The 24,635-nt window shown below is 33.2% G+C and overlaps 1 protein-coding gene across 16 annotated transcripts in view; it reads right to left on the bottom strand.

Moving 5' to 3' along the window:
- Positions 1–24,635, bottom strand: part of BIRC6 (baculoviral IAP repeat containing 6) — a 230,691-nt gene that overhangs the window by 64,025 nt on the left and 142,031 nt on the right. For 15 of the 16 annotated variants that reach the window (XR_005372291.1, XM_038561234.1, XM_038561222.1 and 12 more), the window contains 10 exons: positions 23,865–24,008; positions 23,296–23,425; positions 18,948–19,079; positions 17,645–17,812; positions 16,377–16,550; positions 15,260–15,456; positions 13,531–13,831; positions 11,168–11,385; positions 6,791–6,955; positions 5,556–5,724 (listed from right to left, as the gene is read on the bottom strand). Coding sequence is in view for 15 of the 16 variants with exons in the window: in XM_038561234.1 (XP_038417162.1) it covers positions 5,556–5,724; positions 6,791–6,955; positions 11,168–11,385; positions 13,531–13,831; positions 15,260–15,456; positions 16,377–16,550; positions 17,645–17,812; positions 18,948–19,079; positions 23,296–23,425; positions 23,865–24,008 (1,798 nt within the window). In the remaining variant the exon portion in view is untranslated. The remainder of the gene's footprint in view (positions 1–5,555; positions 5,725–6,790; positions 6,956–11,167; positions 11,386–13,530; positions 13,832–15,259; positions 15,457–16,376; positions 16,551–17,644; positions 17,813–18,947; positions 19,080–23,295; positions 23,426–23,864; positions 24,009–24,635) is intronic. The other variant, XM_038561223.1, reaches the window with a different exon arrangement.

The following is a 24,635-nucleotide window of genomic DNA, read 5'->3' as shown; positions in this document are numbered from 1 at the left end:
CCTTGCAGGGAGCTCGATGTGGGACTCGATCCCAGATCCTGGGATAACATCCTGAGCCAAAGGCAGACACTCAACCACTGAGCCACCCAGGCATCCCAAACTAATAGCTTTTCATGGTACAACCCTAATTTAATCTCCAAGCTCCCAAAGAACAATAGGCCCTCCTGAATTTGCTGCCTTTAAGACCAAAAAGATGGGTACAGGGTTGGGGGTAGGAAGAGAAGATTGTACATTTACTTTATTTGTACAATTGTATATTAAATTAACTTTTTAGTAATAACTTCAGGTTTTAAAGAATGTGGTCATATTTAAATTAAGACATTTGCCATAACAAAATTAACTGTATTTTCAAATAGGATAACTCATGAAATTAAACTTGAGTTGACTTTTTGAGAAATATAACCAAAGATAATATACAATAAGAATTCTACACATGGAAAATCCAGTGTGAGGGAAATCAGATGGTGTAATACAGCTTGCAGTAATGGGTTTTGTCCCACTTTAGCTAGCTATGGAACTACCAAACCAATACTGTGAAGATGAAAAAATTTTAATACAAATATATATCATTTAGCTAAGATAACTAGACAAGTTGGTAGGTACTCTATAATGTACCCAACAAAAAAGTCCTGTGCTTGTCTTCTCATTTCTACCTGTTTCTAACACAGCATGTTTATTTACTTCTCTTTTCCATACTGAAAAAAAACATTTATATCTTGCTTCAAAATCTGAAAATTTGTGGGGCACCTGGGTCATACAGTCAGTCAGTTAAGGGTCTAACTTGGTTTAGGCTCAAGTCATGATCTTGGGGTCTTGATATGGAGATGTCAGCTCCAATGCTTAAGATTCTCTGCCTCTGTCCCTCCCCTTGGGCCCTGCTCTTTTTCTTTCTCAAATAAACAAAATCCTTAAAAATTTTTTTTTAATTTATGAGTTTAATAACGGCCAAATTACTGCTAAACAGTTAAGCCTGGAGAAATGAATAAATTTCTTTGGATTTTATTTTTGTCATTTGTCCCTTCCTCATCTGTAAATTGGCAGGGACTGAACAGGAAAATTCAAATTTTCCTTTCTGAAACTATATTTACCTCCATGCTATGAAACCAGCACTAAAATGGTAGAGATTTTATTACACTTTGATAATTAATGGCAAGTAATTTAATGTGCTTAATGATGCTGCTTTCTGAAAATAGGAGCATGTCATTTTCCAAAATGGCACCAAGACAACGTAAGGGTGAGGAACCCTAAAAGTAACATTCTACATTCATTAACGTTTTTTTAAACCAATATTGCTAGCAATGAAATAGGATCCCCATCTAGTGGCCAGCAGGGTAAACTGCATGCTTAAAGAGCATAACTAACATAAATGTTAATTAACCATGGCTTGAGAAAAAATGATTCTTGTTTATAAGGGTCATACAGCTTTCAAAATAACATGGCAATTTGAAAAAGAAGTTAAAATGAACATATTCTTTATACAAAGATTTTCCTATCTACCTAACTACTTTTTTAAAGAGTTTTTATGATTTCTTTTAAAATTGATACTGGAATAAAACATTTAATTCACTTGTTTCAATTACCCACCTTGAAGCTCTGGCTTCAGATTTACTGTTTTATAATTTTTCTAACAACTCTCTTATAAATTTAGCTCACTGAATTAAGTTCTTTCAAGAAAAATTTAAAAATACATACACAACACTGCTTGGTACACAGAATTGACCAACAGAGTAATGTCACTGATTTCATGTTAATCTAATATACAAAACCATTTAACAGGTATCTTTATTTTACTTAGCATAAAAAGAACTTTTTAGGCTTCAAACATATTCAACTGTTTTAAGTAACTGGAACCATGCTATAACATTTGACAAATCTGATTAATTTAGCTAAATATGAAGACTTATACTGCCCCTATGATGCTGCCAAACCAAACCCAAAAATTTCTCCATTCTTTCACTTATAACAAGCTTCTACATCTTCGTCTCCATGCATTTTCAGTCCAAGAGAGAGGCCAATATATGAAAAGGTTATAGTAGGAAAACTGCTATTAGTTTATTAAAAATTCCTCCTGAAATAGTTAATTCACACAGAAAAAGAAATATTAGCATTTTCTCCTAACAATGATAAGTCTGTATGAAGCTCCAGATAAATACACATTCATAAGAGAGCATCCAGTAATTTTTAAATTTTACAAATTAATCTAAACATAACATACTGGGTAAATAATGCAAAGCCATTACTATGCTATAAGTAAAAATGTTGAGAATTACTTATTAACCAAATTTAACAGGTATCATGACTAAATACAGCCAGTACCTCTCTCTGGAGAACATGATCACTGTCTCAGTTATAGAACTGTTACAAACTCAATAATGGAACACAGGTTGTCCTTTCCCCTAAGTAGTCAGTATGCACTCTTCATGCTGGTGATAATTTTGCAACTGCGAGTACTCTCTTTTTACCTCTGATGCAAAGATGTACACAGTTAAAAGTGCAGATCAATCACTGTGTGCAATTACTGTTTATCAGTATGGCCAGCATATCGTTAATTGCTTAAAATTTCTGGCCAATTCTTAAACTTCCACCAAAATAAAACAGATTTATAGCTAACCTGCTACAAAGCTAGCCTTCTAAGAACTTGAAGTCTTCATTAAAAGAAACAAGGAGGGACGCCTGAGTGGCTCAGTGGTTCAGTGTCTGCCTTTGGCTCAGGTCGTGATCTCGGGGTCCTAGGATCAAGTCCTGCACTGGGCTCCCTGCATGGAGCCTGCTTCTCCCTCTGCCTGTGTCTCTGCCTCTCTCTCTCTCTCTCTCTGCGTCTCTCATAAATAAGTAAATAAAATCTTAAAAAAAAAAAAAAAAGAAAAAAGAAAAGAAAAGAAACAAGGAGGAGCAAATTCTGGTATTCATGTCAATCTTTAATAGTAATTAAGAAGAAAAGTTATAGGATTTCAAAGTACCTAACTAGTACATTAGGAACTGCAAAAGGACAAAAAGGAGGTAGGAAGGTAGTTAAGAAACCACATTCAACAGTCAATGGCAGGCCAATGAAAAAAGTAGGGCATACACTACTTTATGTTTCTATATTTTGTCTTGTTTGCCTATTGTTTAAAAACACAGAAACAAAATGTGTACTACTTGACTACAGCTCTTAAAAGAGCCTATTGCATCATACCTGTGTTTTTGTATATTACCTGCTGGTGATGTAAACAAACCATCTCTTGAATATAATGTCTCAAGTGAAATTATTAGCACTGTTCTCACACTTAAATACCAACTTGCCAGACAGTCTATGAAATAAATGGTGTACCCTGTAAAAATGTCAGTATTATGAAAGACAAAGAAAAGCTGGGAACTGTTTCAGATTAAGAGAAGAAATATGACAAATAATGTAGACGATTCTAGACTAGATACTTTACCCTATCCCCACCACCCAAAACTGCCAAAAAATAACAGTCTATCAGCAAATGATAAAACTGGAAAATGGACTACAGATTAATTTTCTAAAATTGGAATTTTACCAACTTCCAGGAAAAATGACTAAATACTTTGTTTAGATTTAGATTTTAAAATGCTCTCTAGAAAACATTTTAACCAAAAGAGATTATAAGTAACATATTTACCAATACAACATTAAACTATATTTTCTTAAAAAACAATTCATATTTAGAATATTCTACGTAAGCATACTTTTCTCACAAACTAAAGACCAAAATATATCACAAACTCAAGAATAATTTTCTCTGATCATCGAAAACATCATTTAAGAGGCGTGCTGCCAAATGATCTGACCTATTCATCTCAATTAAGTCACTTTTAATTAATTTATCTTACAGTATTATTTCAAAATAATTTGTTACCACACTCAAATATGAATATATCAATTCCAATTATATCACAGAAGAAGGTACCAGATTCAAGCACATGAAGCTAAACCCTGGGCTAAAACACATACACACACACACACACACACACACACACACACACACACACCTTTTAACTGGTAAATAGTCACAAAGATCAAACTCTGATTTGTCATATTAAATTTCTAAAATAGTTCCAAGATACAGTATCAAAGTCTCTGTAATTCCACATGGTTACTAAAACCAAAGTTAATAAATCACAGTTTACTTATTAATATACACTTACCAGAAAATGTACCTTACATGAATGAATACATTATTTTAAACAGTAAAAGTAGGTAACACTGGATTTCCTTGACCCTGAACCATAATAAACATAAAAGCTCAGTGTAATATAAAGACTGAATTACAGAACAAGACAAATTTTAAAAATTTTGAGAGGATATAAATTTTCAAAGTGAAGTGATTAATAAAATAATTTTAATAATGTGGAAGAAGATAAAAATCTTATCTCACTCTACTATTCAATTTCTCTATACAGTCCAATATTAAATTTTAGAATCAACATCTACAACAGTTTAAGTACTTATAGCTCTCTAAATATTTTACTTAAAAAAAATATACTGTGTATTTCACACCTACTTTTAAAAAAAGATGAATGTGACGTATGAAACAGGTCAGTGTAAAGAAAAAAAATCAACCTAAATAATCTATCACTTCAACATTTTTATGAAGAAATTTTAGGTAACTAGAAAATTATATGCTTTTAAAGCCTAATCATCTCCATGATAGTAGAAGATAAGGGGCAGCTACCACTTTTGAAATAGAAATACCTTTTCCATTCATCCAACCATGCATTAAACTGCTCCAAGCACCAAATAGACTTCAAGACTTATTCCCATTACTTTTCTTACTTAGTCTTCCTTAATAGTCTATTTAAATGTGTAAATGTCTATTTTCATAAGTAAGAATATGAATAAAGACAGAAGAAGCAGAGCAGATTGTTGAAAATAAAAATAAAAAACTAAAAGTTCCTGGCTAAAAGGAGATGTTAACTGTTTGTTTTCCTTGGTAATATGTGTAAACAAAATACAACTTTCAATTATTATTTAGGAAAAGAATACCAATTCTTGGGACTAATTTCACAACTAAGGTAAAAATAAACTAGTTTCAATTATCAGTTGCATACTGGCAAAGTACTTACAGTACTTTTATTATTGAATTTGTAAAAGCTAGTACTCTTATTATTAAGTATCTATGGATTAGAATAATTTATCTGCCTTTCTTCAAATTACCATCATCTGATATTGTATAGTGCTTGAGATAAACAAACATTAAAATGCAAAGAAGTTCAATCAACCATATTTAGCTCAGAATATGGTCATGAAGCTGCCAGCCTTTGCCCCATTATTTCTAGTTATACGTTACTTTTTTTTAAAAAGTACATTCAGAGGTTAAAACAAAGGGATAATGAAAACCTTGATTTTGTGTTCCAGGACAGGTCACAACACAGTTATCCATTTAGGAGTCCTTAAAAACAACTAAGTATCTCCAGAATAATTAAGAAATAAATCCATTAATCTCATATCTACATATACTGGGGAAGACTAATACCAAATACTTCGATTGTATCTTATTATTTTAATAGATTATAAAATAAGTTAACAAAGGACTAAGGAGAATGTAATTTACCTGAATCATTTCGAAGATAAGAGGACATAGCTGGGATGAGGCAAGACTGGCTGAGCAGCTCTAGAAGTACAGAAGGAAGGGCATTACTGTTCTGAACTCGACTCTCATGAGATGACTGGGCCTCTCCATTTATTGCACCACTCACAGGATTTATATAACTTGCAAGAACCTAAAAATAAAAATTGTTGGCTTTAAGTTGGATTTTAGCTTCACACACTTTAAAAGTCCACATTTTGTTATTCAGAGTACCAAGAGTTTATATTTTCAAGTCAGTCAATGTCTATCTTTTAAAAACAAGATATTTTTTTCTTCAGATCTTTAAAAGAGAAGGGTGTGCTTTTAATATGATGGTACACTACAGCTAGACATATAGAAAATAATCCAGCTAAGAACACATACTTAAAAACTTAGCAGCAGGGATCCCTGGGTGGCGCAGCGGTTTGGCGCCTGCCTTTGGCCCAGGGCGCGATCCTGGAGACCCGGGATCGAATCCCATGTCAGGCTCCCGGTGCATGGAGCCTGCTTCTTCTCCCTCTGCCTATGTCTCTGCCTCTCTCCCTCTCTCTCTGTATGACTATCATAAATCAATTAAAAAAAAAAAAAAAAACTTAGCAGCAATTCTGATATTATTTTATTGACTAGATCCACTTTACAGTTTGAGAGTGATCTTAAGAATTTCATACTAGAATGTGCCTATCACTATAGAATTGCAGAAAATAAGGCTCAAAGATTTGACCTATTTTAGTCAATTAGTTGATGCAGGGACTAAAGCTAATATTTAAACACCTCCCCTTCTCATATTGGTGCTGTGGGACTTTCCATACTTGTTCACTTGCCTGATTCTAGAAAAGTCATAAAACAATATGAAAAACGAAGCTATAAATCAGTAATTTTTTTAAGAGTCCAGATACAGCACTTTAGATGAAAAGATGACTAGAAGAAGTTAAAATGGTATACATTATCCAGTTATTGGAGAATTTCACCCTTGTCACTTTCCTCTCCATGAAGAAGCTGAGAGGGAGAAATTTATAGTCACAAGTAGAGAAGAACAATCTTTGTATAGTGGTATCTTAAATGTACTGAGAGCGAGGAACATAATGTTTTACAGAAATAGCTGAGCATGAGTTGGATAGTCAATACTTAAAACTCAATACAAAAATTTAAAAATTAACTATTTTATACAAATGCAAAAAATTTAACTGTTATCACTGAAAATATCAACTTTGTAAACATACCTGCAGAAGACAGGTAACATGTTCTTCTTCCAGCCTCTGTTTGGTTAAAGCTTGTTCCACATCCCATCCAGAAGCTGTAGAGCCTGTTCCAAAGCCAGTTCCTTTGGCCCAATACAGCTGCTGTTCTTCTGTTGATGTAGGGTTATGAGTGCTTGATACCTGTGGCTTATAAGAAAAAAATATGAAATATTTTATATGAAATATATGATAATATATGAAAATTTCTATTTGGTTTTATTTACCCTCAAAAACATTTATCAGTACAAATGAAAATAGTTTAGCTGCTAAACAAAATAGTCTGAAGACGGCTCAAAAAATTTAATAAAAGATTACTATGTGACCCAGCAAATCCATTCCTAGATATATAGCCAAAGAAACAAAAACTGATAAATAGGTCCACAGTGAGATTTTCTTAATAGCCAAAAGGTCAAAAAAACCCAAATACTCATCAAAGGATAAATGTATAAACTAATTGTGATACACACACACACACACACACACACTAGAAATACTCAGCCATAAGAAGTAATGAAGTACTGATACATGCTACTTTGTGGATGAACCTCAAAAACATGCTAAGTCAAAGAAGACAGACACCAAAGGTAACATACTGTACCATTCCATTTACGTTAAATACCCAGAGTAGGTAAATACAGAGACAAAACACAAACTAGTAGTTGCTAGGGGCAGGGGGAAAATGAGAACAAATGCTTTATTTTAGAATAAATAAAAAATTTAAAATCTCAGTAAAAGATGGGATAAAGATGACAGAATTACTCTAAATTAAATAGAGAAAACAATGAAAGGAACAGGGATATGAGTCAGATCCCTTAGGATGAATCTAGTACAAGCATATCTTAGGAGAATTCTATAATGGTGTCACATGTTTTCAATTATAGTAAGCAAGACTGTTTCTATTTCTAGAAGGAATAATCCTCAATTTCTTTCTTATTCAGAATGTGATGTGTAGAAAAATCTCTTTGGCAAAAGAGGACATATTAAATGATGTGAGACAGAAGCAATTATTTAGAACGACTGGCTTTATTAACCTCAAACTCTGTAAAGGTTGATTATTATTATTTTTGAGGACCGTAAAATTAATTTTATAACAAAAACTCCCTTTTAAAGAATTTTCGTTAAATATATCATGTACATTCAAAACTAATTCGAATTAAGATTAGGTCATCTTAATTACATAATTAATTACAAGGGTAATTTAAGAGTAATACTAATATTTTTCATTTCTTTTTTTTTTTTTTTAAGATTTGTATTTATTTATTCATGAGAGACAGAGAGAGAGAGGCAGAGACACAGGCAGAGGGAGAAGCAGGCTCCATGCAGGGAGCCTGACATGGGACTTGATCCCGGGCCCCCAGCATCACACCCTGAGCTGCAGGCAGTGCTAAACCGCTGCGCCACCAGGGCTGCCCTTTTCATTTCTTTTAATGGGAATATTTTCTAAGGAAAAAATCATGAACAATACTTTCATAAATTGATCTGCAATTTGGTTTTATGGATCTATGACTGAAAATGTCATCTTTCACATTTCATAAGATAAACTGTTAAATGAATGACAATTTCATTACCATATAGTTAACAGATTAACATTATTGATGAAAAGTTATTTAAAAAAACTCTATAAAGTGTAACATATACAGAGAAAAAACACAAAACAAGTTTAATGAACTGCAAAAACTTATAACTGTGCAGGTCAAGAATTAGATCACTGTACATAAGAACTGCTCCTATTCCATTGCCTACTCATCAAACCTTCAATTTCTCCACAAAGTGAATTATAATCCTGATATTTATACACATTACTTCCTTACTTTCCTTTGCTTATAAGTTTACTACCTAAGCATGAAACTCTAGCCACTATAGATTCAATCTAATTGTGAACATCATATAATTGGAATCACGCTGTGTAGATAGTCTACTATGTGTGGCATTTTAGTTGTGGTTATGAAATGCATCACTGCTGTTACATGTAGTTGGCTGTAGCCATTCACTTTCATTACCTTATAGTGTTCCGTTTTATAGTAGATGATAATTTGCTTACCCTTTCTACTGTCTCATTATTTTATCTATCCTAGTCACTTTATATTATGACAAATGATGACAGGACAATATTTGGCATGGTGGTCTTTGGAATTTTACACCTTCTGATGGGTGTGTAATCATAGTGTATTAAAGGTCTTCATTTGTACTTTTCTGATAACTAAGAAACATATCATCATCTCACATTTATTGGATAGTTAGGTATCCCCTCCTATACAAGTACCAGCCTAACCTTTCATCTATTTTTCTTTTAGGTTTTCTGCCTTTTCTTTTTGTAATTTTGGAAGCTCTCCAAATTATTAAGAGTATAAGTTCTTTATCAGATATACCCAAATATAGTCTCTCATATATATTTAAGGTGTAGTCTCCCATTCTGTGACTTCCCTTTTCTCTATTTTTTTTTTAAAGATTCTATTTATTTATTCATGAGAGACACAGAGAGAGAGAGGGGGGTGGGGGGGGGGAGACACAGGCAGGGGGAGAAGCAGGCTCCATGCAGGGAGCCCGACATAGGACTCAATCCTGGGTCTCTAGGATCACACCCTGGGCCGAAGGCAGGCGCTAAACTGGCGAGCCACCCTTTTCTCTATTCTTAGTGATTTTGACGAAGAAAAGTTCTTAATTTTAACACAGTTGCTTTTTTCCAGCTTTTTTCCCTCATGGGCTAGTGCTTTTAAAAATATTCTTTTTAAGAAATCTTTGTCTACTCTAAGATCATAAAGGTATCTCTGGTTTTTGTAAAAGGGCATTGTTATATTTTGTATTACATATACAGATCTATCATTAGTTAAAATTAATTATTGCATATAGTGTACATTAAGGTTTAAAGATTCATTTTTGTTCCACAAGAATATTTACCTGATCCGAAAATCATTAATGATAAGATTATACTTACTCCATTATGTTGCAGAGTTACTGTTGTCATATCAGATAACCAAACACAAAGGGATTTAAGTCTCTATTGTTTGCTGGGCTTCTAGTCTATCCTTGTACTAATGCCACAGCTTAATAATAAATTTTGATACAGGATAGCATAAACCTACTAGGTATGCTGTTCTTTGAAACTCCCTTGGCTATTCTTGACCCCTTGCATATTCCCAAAAAATGTTAGAATTGGCTTGTCAATTTCCTTCAAAATAAATCTGAAATTCCATCAAACATAAAGATCACTTTGATAAGAAATACTATTTTTTAAAAATTTATTTGACAGAAAATTTATTGCACAAGCAGGGGGAGTGGCAGGCAGAGATGGAGAGGGAAAAGGAGAGGGAAGGGTGGGGAGAGAGAGAAGTAGACTTTCCTCAGAGCACGGAGCCCAATATAGGACTCAATTCTAGGACCCCGAGATCATGACCTGAACCAAAGGCAGATACTTAACCGACTGAGCCATCCAAATGTCTGATAAGAAATATTATTGAACTGTTGTATTTTCTGTGCCCACGGAAATAAACATGAGCACAGACCTCAGTTTATTAAAGATTAGTATTTCTTTATAAAAAAAACTTCACATATTTCATGCATAAGTGTCTTGCAATTATTTTTTTAGATTCATTTACAGATATTTTCTTTTTGATGCCTTTCTAAAAATATCTTTAAAAAATTTCTTTTAGGTTATTTTCTGGTATACAGACGTAACTTAAATACTGAACCTAGATACTGTATCCTCATTAAACTCATTAATTATTTGGGGGTTTTCTAGAAACATAACCAAATCATCTTGAAATAATGAGGGTTATTTTTTTCTTTATTTCCCTTGTCTTACTGAACTGGCTAGAAGCTCCAATTCAATACTATGATTCACTAAAGTCCAAGAAAGAAAAGGATGAGAGATCAGGGTATAAATTCAGCATATTCTGGGAAGCTTCTCAAGCTACTAAATCTTTGTTTTTCAAGTAGATGGGTTTACTTATGGTTTTTTAAAAGAGCCTAATAGGGAAAAAAACAATTCACAGTTTCTCTTTTAAATACCCTTTTTTTTACGGTGCACCTGGGTGGCTCAGTGGTTGAGAGTTTGCCTTTGGCTCAGGTCATGATCCTGAGGTCCTGAGATTAAGTCTCACATCGGGCTCCCTGTGGGGAGCCTGCCTCTCCTGCCTATATCTATGTCTTTGCTTCTCTCTCTGTGTGTCTCTGATGAATGAATGAATGAATGAATGAATGAATGAATAAATAAATAAAATATTTTAAATAAATAAGTATCCTTTGTTTTACAAGCAAAAAAGGAGTACACTGAAATATTATTTCAGGAAAAAAACCTATTCTGTACTCCATGTTTAAACTTAACTTTTTCATAATCTAAATAATTAAAACTAAACCCACCTCTGCTTGATTGAGACTAGAGTTTGGTACTCGTGGGGCATGGTGGCTCAGAGCAGAGAGGCAGACAAGAATGAGGTGTAGTGCTCCAATTTCCAATGCCATCCGCCTGAGAAGCACACCATCATCAGTTGTCAATGGTGTAGTACTAAACAAGCTACGAAGGACATGGAAAGGAAGAGTTGGAAGCACATTGGCTGATGGAGACTGCAGAATATGACCTAGAATTAAAAAGAAAGACAACATTAAAACTATTTAAGAACATAATAAAAAACAATATACAGGGTTAGAAATTAATAGTGATAACATAACAGACAACATGAAATATATTACTAAATTTATTAAAAACCCGAAGACAACAAATAGAATAATACCTGAAAATTTAATAAGTGTCTGGAAAAACTCTAAGATATCATATATGTAAACAAAAGTAGTTGAAATATATTTATATGTTAATTAATAGTTATAGACTATGTTGAGATTATTATAAACCAGAAATTAAACTAAAACCTAACAACTAAAATAGAAGCATTGAAAGTTCCTCACAACAGTATAAAGATAATCTGATTGCCTTGGGAGTAGTTTCAACCATGAAAAGGTAACAAAACAGTAAAACTATTTTGTTTGGTCTGTAACACAGTTTTCTATTACATCTAGTTAGAAACGAATGCTAAATGCAAAAACCCAAAACCAAAAACTACTGCTATATGAATGGTGGATGAGAAAACCACCTCAGAAATGGATACCAGAATTACACTTTTTAATAAACAGTCATTGAATATTCACTAAAAAAAAAAAGGTGAAATGGCATAAAGGCAATTTTCTGCTAAGGGTTACACCTATCATTTTGTAAGAGTGCCAAAATACCATTTACCCTTCTATCTACTTAAATTATAAACAAAACAAAACAAAATAAAAAAAAACAACAACCCACAGATCAAGTAATTAGAAATTCCTGATCTGCGGCGCCTGGGTTTTAGCTCAATTAACAGTCTGAGCCACAGAGTCTGCTTGAGATTCTCTCTCCTCCTCCCTCTGCCCTTCTTGCTCTTGTTCTCTCTTTTGCTCTCTAAAATAAATAAATAAATCTTTAAAAAAAATTTCTGATCTATTGAAACAGGTATATACAATTTATATATGAAACCAAACAACTAAGATTACTTAGTACACAGAAGTTATAATTTAGTAAGTTATTACAATAACATTTAAAATAATGTTACCATTTTTAAAGAATTCCATCAATATGAAAATACAAAAGAAAAGAATGTGGGTTTTTTTTTTTTTTTTGGTAAAATATGTACTTTGAATATTCAATAGCTTCAGAGTTACAGGATCGGCAAATAAATTAACATAGTTTTATTAAATTAAATACACTTGTAGTAAGGGTTTAATATTCTAACTGGCATGTTACAGATTTCAACTCTAATCAAAACCATGTGACTTTAAAATTAAGAACAATTGTTAATTTTCAAATGGAATGGTCATTAACTGAAGAATCATAGGTAAACTGAAAATCTACTTGCTAGGCTACCCTATATTAGGACTCTTTAATATTCCCTTAAAATTAACAGCCCAAGGGAAACTGCCATAGCTTTTTATTATTATCCTGTATTATTATATTAGAAAATAATTATTATGTAAGTTTATTTTCCACTTTCTATTTAGTCTAAACACTCCTTCGATTCATTTTAAGACAGACTGTCATGATATCATGACTTGGTTCATACATTTTAATAGATCTTCATTACTATTCAGAATAAAATCTGAAGTTCTTAATAATACTTCATGATCTATTATTAATCATAGCTTTTCAAATGAGCTCTCAGTGCTTTTTATGCAAATTGTCATCTGCTAACTTATCCTCTCTCATATATAATCTAAGCACATAAACACTGCTCAACTCATCTTTCTAGCTCATCTCAGCCCAGACTCTGTCCTTCCAGGCCCTACTAAAAATTACTATGCCACTGTATTCATATAGCTGGGTAGTAAGGAAGCAGTTTCATACCTCTGAGCCTTGATAATACTGTACCTCTCCCAAGTCTTTTGTATGCTTATATATATTGCTTGTTGCTACTTTTGGAGAACATTAGCTACATGACGGCAGGATCTAAAGAGCTGCTTCATTTTTGACTGCCTCTGATGGTATCCAGCAGTTTTATAACCAGTGAACACATTTTGTATGAATAAAAAAATGAAACTGAAGATTTTTTAGGCCTTGCTGTATGTATCATTAGAATGAAACTACCAACACAAATCATATAGCAGTTTTACTATGAAAGAAATAATGAATAATAGGCACTGCTCTGAATAACTTTTACACAACCTACCTATGTTTAATTTCATTAATAATTTCAAAGACTTACTTCCTTCTCCATCATCTGTCACTCCCAATACCAGTCGAAGAAGGCACTGGGCGTGTTTTCTCTCTTTCAGTAGCACTTCAGCATAGCCCGGAAGACGAAGAAATAATCCAAAAGCAGCCAAAGAATGGGCAGGTATGGGAGACATAGTCTGTACTGCTGATTTGATAGGTGGAGGTTCAGCTGCAATGGTTTCTGGTGCTTCATAAACTAATTCCCCTGATTGCTCAATTGTCACCCATTCAAACTGATCGCTATCTTTTGGCTTTTCTTGAGTGGTTGAAGTTACTACCGGAGCACTCACCTAAAGAAAAAGAAAATATCTGCTTGGCTATTTGTGTGTTCAACATCAGGTTCAAATTAAAGACTTGACTTTAAATGATCTCCTCAAAATAGAGGAATAAAAGGACCAATAAAGGGACATGTTTTTAAAAAGCTCCCAATCATCAGGAATTAAATGATATCATGAGCATGGTGGTATCTGATAAGTACCTCTACTTTAAAGTTAGATACATACATCCATACATTTATTTATTTCTAGGTAAAGTTGCTGGTTTATCCTTTCTATCAGTTAAGAATCTATAGACAGTCTTTAAGACTATGTAAATATCTTGTTTTTCCTCCAAACTTCAGTTAGAATTAGCACTTTAAAAATTCTTACCTAAAACAATAATTACTACAGTGGTTGCTAAATAGTGACTTTCTACCGTTCCTTCTACATTTATTAGTTGGCCCTGAACTGCAAGTAAAAATGTTCCCTTCTTCTCTATTCATTCATTTATTAATCTCTAACAGTATAGAACTCTAGGGTTCCCTGCATATAGATCAGGGTGGATCCTAAATCAGTGCCAGTTGTCTTTATAAAGAGAGAGAGATACAAGACAGATGGCTGTGTGAAAATGTAGGCAGGAATTGGACTGGAGGAGCTACAGGCCAATGAAAGCCAAGTGCCAGCAACCACCAGCAGCTGAGATGAGACGGATTCTTCCCCAGAGCCTGCATGGGGCCCACGGGTCTTGCAACAACCTCATTTCAGACTTAGAGATTCCCTACCCCATAGAAGAATCCATTTCTGTTGCATTAGGCCATTCAGTTTGTGGTCCTTTGTTAGGAAACATTATATACACACACACATATATACACTAAGTACATGAAATTACAGAGGAATAATTCCCCTACTTCATTCAATAAAATCAAGTGCTTTGTATTTACAACTTTCCATGAGTCACACTCCTTCCTCCTTAATAAAAGAGCACTGAAAGTACCTAAAGTACCTACATCAATAGTAACATTAATTAACAGTTAAGAGGTTAAAGCAGTTTGCTTTTAAAACTACCTGAAATGGAAATGGTACCTAAAACAGGGAAAAAAGCTAATCAAAAAGACAGTGCATTTGGGTAGAGGTATATACTACTATCTAACTCTCCCGTTTTCAGTAATATCCATAATTAATATACCTAAAGAAGCACAGAAATAAAATATTACAGTGTGATGACCATAAAATCAAGGTAATGCTTCAGTGTAAAGACTTTGGCAAATGTGCTCGGTCTTCAGCATTTCTTTGGTACCAACTAATTCTCACAAAGCTCTGAATAGGCTGACCTTTGAAAGACTTATATGATACTCAAAGACTGTAACTCAAAAGGTTAACAGAACTAAGTTTTTTAAAAAGGAAAAAAGAACAAAGGGCTTTGCTGTGGAATGATATATTTGATTAGGAATTTTATCTTACTTGTTGAATTACTTCTGGATATAACATGGGTAGTCTTTCTGCAATAAGAGCCAGTCCACCCATTCCTGCAAAAACTTGTAATGGTGACTGAATGGGACAGGTTTCAAGTAAAGATTCATCCAATATCCCATCCATACATTCATCACTTGGAGTGAGAGCCTCATCTTCTGGACAGCTACCAAGTAAGTCTCCATGATCTAGAACAATAAATTACAAATAACAGATAAGAAAGTATCTCTTTTTATAATAATCTTTCATTTACAAAGTAGATCTTCTTGTCACCTCTCTCTACTTAACAAAGAACATAAATATTTTAGGTTATGCAGATAAAGCTTTAGAGCCAGATGCCACAATAGTTTTTTTAATGATTTCTGATGTTGCTTCTTATAGTCTTGCTATTCAAAGTATGTTCACTGGCATACAACCACTGGCATCATCCTAGAGCCTTGGAAATGTAGAATTCTCAGGTCCCACTCTTGACCTACCGAATAAGAATCTGCATTTTAGAAGTGTTCTGTAGGTAAATTATATGCATATTAGGTTTGAGAAGCATTGTCCTTTAGGTCATATTTGTAAATTATATTGTATGTAAAAATAAGTATGTCCACAGAGATTCAAAGCAAATGCTAATATATATACACATCATGTTCTGAGTATCCCATTACAAAAAACTGAATACCAACAAAGACTTCTCGTACTGAAAACTAAAAATTATACCATATTGATTTAACTTTGAACCACTCACAAAGAAAAACCAAAGGTTAGTATGTTTACACAGAACCAGATTCTATAAATACTAAAAACCCAAATAATCCTACTGAAAACAGCAAAACTTCTTGAAATGTTTTTGAAAACACTAGAATTTACTGAAGAATGCAAAAGGCTAACAATAAATCACACATGTGCTTATAAAATAAGTGATGCTTTAAGAGAAATTAAGATTAATTTCTAGTGAAAATAAAAGCAATTTTTTAATACTTACAAAAAATTCCATCATAAAGAAAAATACTTCATTAACTTAATATAATAAAAACAAAGGTAAATTAAGTCATTAGCTACAGAAATTCCTACTTCCTTGGATCACAGACTATAGTTTTAAAGAAACATCATTACATACCTTTTTCAGGGTGTAACCTTTTAAAAGAGTCTGTTTTTGATAGACTTGGGTCTGTGATAACTCTAGATCCCAATTTAACAGTCAGGTCTATTGAACGGTAACCTTGAGGAAGTTTTCGGTCGTATAGGAGAGTTAAAAGTTGGGCAAGTGTCATTTCTGCTGGCAATGGTTGGCCTAAAAATGACATAACTAAGTTAAATCTGGAATCCAAGAGGGAGACATTTACTTGGTCTGATTAGGTCAATTAGTTACTGTTTTTACTGAACTGCACATTAAGCCTCTGATTCAGACACCAATTTAAAAACAACTTAAAATGAGCACATGCAAAGTTTACAGAAATCTATTTCTGACACGAGAACAATTTTTGTCTACAGAAAGTATTACTAACAAAATTCCACCAAGATATTCTGAGCCACAGCAAGAAACAAAGAAATAGACATTCCTACAAATCTGGGGTTGGCAAAATCTTTTCCATACAGTCCAGATAGCAAATGATTTAAGCAACGAAGACTATACAATCCGTGTTGCAACTACTAAGTCTACCACTGTGGCATGAAAACAGCTATGGACAATACACAAACAGGCATAGCTGTATTTCAATAAAACTTTTTTCAGATAGAGGCACCAAGTCTACTAGCCATAGTTTGTTAATCTCTGACCAATCAAGAACAACACACAAACAGGCATAGCTGTATTTCAATAAAACTTTTTTACAGATAGAGGCACCAAGTCTACTAGCCATACTTTGTTAATCTCTGCTATAAATCAAGAACATAAAGCTAAGAAGGAAAATCCATTCAAAGTTAGTTGGCAATTGGATTATAATGAAGCACAAAAATGGATATAAATTTGGTATCACCTTGACCAATGAGAAGTATACTGGTCAAAGAATATCTTTCAGGTAGGAAGACAATACTACCTATCAATGGTATGGCAAAAACTTCTACTACTATAATCAGTTCTTCAAAATCTGCCTCACACTGATTCCTATATAACTTGTTATGAATTCTTTAAAACATTATTTTTACTGATTTTATAGCACACTGACAACAAAATGTAGAAACCTAGTAAACAGTAAATATGCAACATTATGATGTTAAAAAGGATATGTAAAAGGTTACTCCTTTTTATCTCATTTTTCTTAGAGGGAACTGTGTGGACAAAGTTTCACTAAATCATTTATCTTATCAAGAACAACGGATTAAACAGGAGCCTGGTGGTTACATGTCTTCAAAATTTTTTATATTTTTACATATTGTGAACATTACCTGCCAAGAGTTTGTGGAACAGGTGAAACACTGGGACAGTAATTATTTTGTTGGCAGTCTCCGCTCCTGAAGAAGCACTTCCGATTTTATCAGGCATTGTTCTCCCTCTCCTGGATGGTGGACGAGGTGGTGTAGCTGACACAGCCCGTTTAGACTGGGATTTCAGCCCTATAAGAATCAGTAAAATTCTATATATAGCCACACTCATGAAATAAAAGAGTATTTCTACAATATTTTTAAAAAGCATCACATTCCTTAATAATGGGAAAAGAGAGAAAGGTTTCTTCTCATTTTTATATCTGATCTCCCAATTCTATTTGCCCTTCACAACACATCATGAATTTTTGTTTCATGTTTGTAACTATCTTTAAGAAAGTAAAAAATAATGCTAAATTCTATGGTCTTAGGGAACCTGGGTGGCTCATTTGGTTAAGCATCTGCCTTTGGCTCAGGTCATGATTCCAGGGTCTTGGGATCAAGTCCCGCATGAGGCTCCCTGCTCTACTTCTCCCTCTATCCACACCCCCCCCCAAGGTTGCGCGTGCTCTCTCTCTCTCAAAAATAAATAAATAAAAACCTTTTATTGTTTTGAGTGCCCACTTACTGTAATGGGCTGCCCACTTACTAGAAAGTATTTTTGTGCAAGTATGCATAGGAAATCTTGCATTAATTCTTCTGTGATATAATAAATTCCACCAATATAGAGATCTCCCTCCTACTTAAGGAGTAAAATAATATAGGCTAAACCTTCTTTTCTGGGGTGCCTGGGTGACTCGGGTCATGATCTCAGGGTCCTGGGATGGAGCCCTGCAACAGGCTCCCTGTTCTATGGGGAGTCTGTTTCTCCCTCTCCGCCTGCCCCTCCCCCACCTTGCTCTCAAATAAATAAATAAAATCTTTAAAAACAAAAAGCCTTTTATGAACTAAAGTCATATCACTGATGTTAAATAAAATATCCTCCAAAATGATCAGTTATCTCAGTCATTTTGTCATCTACTTCACCTGACAGTATGAGCACAATTCTCTGTATGCTGTTAAGTTTAAATGGAGTATTTAAACAATTCACAAATGTTCAGTATCTGATGAAATATAGTATGTTTTGGACATAAAATAAGTGTAATAATTACACTGCCAGTTAGTAACGGATTTCAGGTACAATATGTTTACCTCCAGTATTAAAATTTCATTACGAGTCACCTTTTTTTTTTTGCATTAATAGTTATTACATGAAGTTCCTATAAATATGTGTTATATTTTATAAAAACCCAAACAAAATCAAGATTATAAAAAACAGAAAGCATACCTGAAGCAACAACAACACTGTAATTGTCCTGAAATCCATTTTCTGCCTTAACTTTTTCTTTCTCTTCATGGTTTTTCTTTTCTTTGTCATCCTTCTGTTCACTAATTAGTTTAGCAGTGATACTTGGTGTATCTGTAAGAAAATATTACCTAAAACACACTGCTTTTCAAAATCATTAAGAAGGAAGCTATAAATATTTCAAACAGAGATTACACAAGATATTACCACTAATATGGAGGGAATGTAAACGCATTTAGAAGATACTGATGTGGTAAAGCCTGCTGAGAGTAATGTAAGGGAATCACCACTGTTCATAAGCCTGAATACTTAAATTCCAATCTCCAGAAAACATCACAAATTACAGTGGTTATTACCTCTCAAGGCAATGAAAAACTACTACCACTTAATTTCCTTTGTTTTAGGCACAGTTCAATGTACTTGCCACCAATATGTAATTTGATCCTTACAACATGGCGTGTCAAGAAAGAATACTATTTTCAAAACTGAGTCACTGATCTAACCTATTAAAGGCAAATATGGAACACAAGCTCAGGACTCTTCTTAAAGCAACTATGTTAGATTTTTTATTCTACAAACAGGAGTAGAAGGGAACAAATTTCACTAATGAAAATTTGTTTTGCTATTTTTAACTTAGGAAACTTAGATACTTTAAAGAGCTTGCTTCTCCTTCTGCTGTGTGTCTCTGCCCCTCTCATGAATAAATAAAATCTTAAAAAAAAATCATGAAATCAATGATCTGATTTGGTCACCAGAAATTCAAAAGCCTATATGAACTATTTTTTTTAACTGTTTTAATATTAGTTATTCACTAAATGGATACGATTCTTTGTACTTTTCTAACTTAACAGTTATTATCTAAAGCTGCTTTATAAGGTTATAAAGGTGAAACAAATAATAAAATAGTATGCTTTGTATTATCTCCTACTCTTTAGCTTTATTTAACTGTCTGAAAATATCCCTGTGATCTCAATTCCTGGAGTTCCTCCTAACTGCAAACTGCCTTTAGAGAGTACTTTTTTGTGTGAAATTTAAAAATTCTGTAAATACTGAAAACAATAAATATATAATCCAACAATACATTTACTTTCTTACAGAAACAACCAATCAATTCCAAATGGCAAAATACAGAAGTCAGAATGAAATACTTAAATAATAAAAAATTCACACAATTAATTGATAGCATAATCAGGAAAATCAGTAAAGATCATTAGGTACTAAGAACATACTGTTATCCCAGTAAATGCCAAATACTAAAAGATATCACTAAGAAAAAATTTTCTCAACATTCTGTTTAAAATTGTTCTAGTTTGAATAACCACTTCTGGTCAAGATAAAACAACAAAAACCAGATTTACTCTCCTACCTGAAATAACTATAAACTAGGAAAATACATTAGTTTTCAGACAATGGCTGTCAGGAAGACAGGAGATTGATACCTAAGTAAGTGAAAAAACTAATGAGGGGAGCCCTTGACTGCTCCAGCTCATTGCCTATAGTTTCCCAGGCCACAGACTGACATAACTCAGGAGTCACTCAAGGTGAAGACATGCACTGGGAGCCCAGGAAGACAAAGGCGGCTGGCTGCAGTTTTCAGGTTACACTGTTAGGGAGGAGAGATATGCAAAGAACGTGAGCTCCAGAGACCTAGTGTCTCCTTTGGGTTTTCAGTGCATATGGATGAGCATTTTATTAAGAGGAAACCACCAAAGGCCAAGGAAAGTACTTCTCAACTGTAACAAGGGACCAGCCCCAGGGTCTAAAATTATGGTTATAACGTGTGTTCCCAATGCCTAGGTCCTATTCTAACGGGGTTCTCAGAAGGGTATTACCTCTGTAGTAAAGCTAAAGTAGCCCTAGACCTGCATTTTCAAATGTAGTATCCTACTTCTATTCCAAAATAGCACCATTTTAAAATTAAATTCGTTAAAAATTTAGTTCCTTAGTCTTGCCAAACATATTTCATGTGCTTAAGAGCTACTGTACTAGACAGGATAAGTTTATTAAAAAAAATTCCACTATCACAGTAAGTTCCGTCCCAGATTAAAAGCAGCTCTTGTCCTACCTAATAAAACTTAAAAGCTGGCTCTAAAAGAAACAATCTGTTTTCAGTTCATATAACTTTACCCCAGAACAAGATAAAAAAAATTAAAACACAAAAATAGCCAGCACCCCAAAAAATTAAAAAAGTAGAAGTCACATTGCCTGACATCCAATAAAAATTTTCAGGCAAATAAAGAAGCCATAATATACAATCCATAATGAGGAAAAATAATCAAGATAAACAATCAGTATGTTTAAGATGATAGAGGAAAGCTTATATAAAGATATAAAAAAGAACCAAAAGAACTTCTAACAAACACTACAGAGGAACAGAATTTTAAGATAGAGTAATATAAATTATCCAAAAATTCTAAACAGAGGAGGAAGAAGTTGGGGGGGAAATGAACAGAGCTTCAGTGAGCTCTGTGAAAGAACTTCAAGAGGCTTAATAAAAATGTATAACTGGAATTACCCAAAGAGAGGAGAAAAACGGACGACAGAAAATATTTGGGACAATATTTGTAAAAAAAAAAAAAAAAAAAAATTCCAAATTTGATGAAATCTGTAAACCCAGATTCAAGAAAGTTAACAAACTCACAGCATAAGAAGAAAACTACAAGGCATATAACAATCAAATTGCTTAAAAGTAGTGAGAGAAATTTGTAAAAGCAAAAATACTGACACAAAACGTTTATTATGTGAAAGCAACGTAGTGAGAAGCTTTAGGAAGCGAGTAAATTTATTGTAATTTTGGATTTATTTTTACACATATTGATGAAATATACATACACATGGAAATAGATCATCAAATATGGCTAAAAATCATAAACATGCTTTAAAAGACCAAAGCATTGCTAATTAGAGGTTACATTAAGCACCTGCAAATTTCTGATGTTTGCTCAGATGACTCAGTTGGACTTTTTATTAAGAGTAGTATTCTTACAAAGCAATCAATTTATTTTTTAAATTTGTAGGTAATAAAAGGAACTAATCTTTATTTTTTGTGTGGGGGAGAACTAATCTTTAAATTTTTAATGACTGAAAGACGTTTTAGAAAACAGTATTCATTTATAGTAAAGATAAAGAAAAATAATTTCAGTTATTTTGTAATAATGTCTATTACTTTTCCATGATCAAGTTAAATGTAAGACTCAATAACTGAACTTCAGTACTCTTCCCCACCTCTCCTTCTTTTATTTAATTATTCATTTTTTTCTTCATCACGTAGAAGGAAAAATTTCAAGACTATTATAGAGAAAAAGTCTGTAAAATTAAATTTTCAAAAAAAGTTCAGCTGTAAGAGGGTAAGGGAGACCTTTTCAAATAAGAACAAATGTTATTTATACAATTGTAATAGTGTTCTAACATTTTACTGTATAACATATAAAAAGAAAAGTATTATGTACACACTTGCATTAGATGCAGTGACTAAAACCAAAGATTCTTTAATACCTTATTTTTTCATAGCAATCACATTCATTCACAAGGTTTAACTTACTATGTATTGTGACAACTCCAAAATCTCTACAATCCAGTTTTTTACTCTAAGCTTAGACTTCTATTTCCCACTAATAGAAGCTTTTTTCTGAGACACTCCTAACTTTCTGCTGTTGTAAGCCTAGGTATTCCCTTCTACTGCATTCAGTTAGAAACATACTTACATTTGTATTAGAATGTAAACATTCTTAAATTTATTTTTCAATCTGACAGCATACAAAAGATCATAATACTCTGAGGGGCAGAGTGTGTGTCTTGCTTACTCTTAACACCCGAAGGCTGATTACTGTGCTTAGACATAGAAGATGCTTACTCAATTCATCCACTGATTTTATTCACAGGATTTCTGAGAGGCAATAAAATAAAACTATCTACAGTTGATTTGGATTCTGCCATCAAAAACTTGTTTATTTCATAAGCTGTATGCTGTTTAAAGGCATCCATCTTATTAGAATGGCTTAGAATCATCATCTTAGAACACAGGCAAGAACCTAAGTGAAAATTTCTCTCTACTTTTTTCACTATTATACACAATAAGGTCATCAGTCAAGTCTACCTATTTCACTTTCATCTCTTGACCAGTCATTTCTGAGATCTTTATTAGAGTCCTGTCATTCCAATTAACAGCCTGCAAATTATATTATATAAGATAGACAGATGGTTTACTATGAGAAAATTCCACCAATGGCTTCCCAAGGCTTGTCAACATTTCCTTGTCCATTCTATTGTAACTCCACATAACACACGTCACACCAAAGAACTACGGGAACTATACTTAAATCTGACTTGCCTGACACTCTGTCAAGAACTTCTGATAATGTTGTTGAGACTGGCAGATGAAGTGTTCGGAACTTATGGCCTGCTCCATACATTGGATGCTGGATGACATGGCTTGTGGCATTAATTCTACCTTTATAGAGCTGAAAATTCAAAAGAAATCAAGAAGTGATTTCTCTGAAACATATATCACTATAAAACCATTTCAAAAGCATAAAAGAATAAAAAATTTTAAATGAACACAAAATATAAAAGGTTTATTTCGTATATATTTTTAAATGTCGCGTATTTGCCATTTGATTTGTTGATCAATTTTTGTATTAGCACCACTCTACCAGATAATCAATTTTTCCCCCAATCAAATTATACTCTTCATGGAAGGGTGTAATTATTAGGCTATTCATCACAAGGAGTGTTATCCAAAAGAGATTTTTAAGTCCTATCATTAAGTATAAAGGTTATTCTTTATATGCTATTTTAGAAATTAAGATATAGAGATAATTCCAGGCTCTGGTATGAAATTATAAAATATCTTTGTACACAGCTAATTATTAATATTCAATTTAACTGTTAAATACTCACTGGACAAGGAGACTGAAGAAACATTGTCACTTTCTCATCCTCCAGCATCAACTGCAAAAATAATCTACGTATAAACCCTGAAATGTTCCCTGATGTTGGAAGGTTCCCTCTTTGAGGAGATGTCTGAAAAAGTTCACAGAGAACCTGGCAAGTAAAGGAGATTTAAAAAGTTATATGCACTATTAACCTGCAGTTTTGTACTTCCAAGAATAAAAGACTATCCCCAGAAAAAATTTCTGTGAATAAGAGAAATTACTAATACAGGATTTGCACATAATAAATACCTAGTATAACCAAGTAATCTTTAACTTTAGTCAATATCAATGTGGTTACAATGTAATAAAAACGATGGAAAAAAGGGTATTAGAAATACAACACAAAGCCTTAATAAGAAGCTGAGAAATTAAAATTAAGCCAGAAAGCAACAAGTCACAAAGTTTTCATGCTACCCAGAGGCACAAAACAAATTTTCATATATTCATATCCATGATTTTGGTTAAAATTGGTAATTTATGCCTTTTAATTAGGCACACTAAGCAGATATAGTTTCATAGTAATCAATTACTTGAGACAGTAAGGTATCTTGTTATTCTTCTCAATAATGTAAAATCATTGAGTATTTTTGGAAATTATTATAGCAAAAAAAAGGAAATTATTATAGCTATCCTTTTAGATATATTTTTTTAAGATTTTATTTATTTATTCATGAAAGACACACACAGAGAGAGGCAGAGACATAGGCAGACGGAGAAGCAGGCTCCATGCAGGGAG

The sequence above is a fragment of the Canis lupus genome, chromosome 17 (genome assembly GCF_011100685.1).
Source record: "Canis lupus familiaris isolate Mischka breed German Shepherd chromosome 17, alternate assembly UU_Cfam_GSD_1.0, whole genome shotgun sequence".
NCBI classification, from domain to species: domain Eukaryota; kingdom Metazoa; phylum Chordata; class Mammalia; order Carnivora; family Canidae; genus Canis; species Canis lupus.
This window is presented reverse-complemented; position numbering and strand designations above follow the sequence as displayed.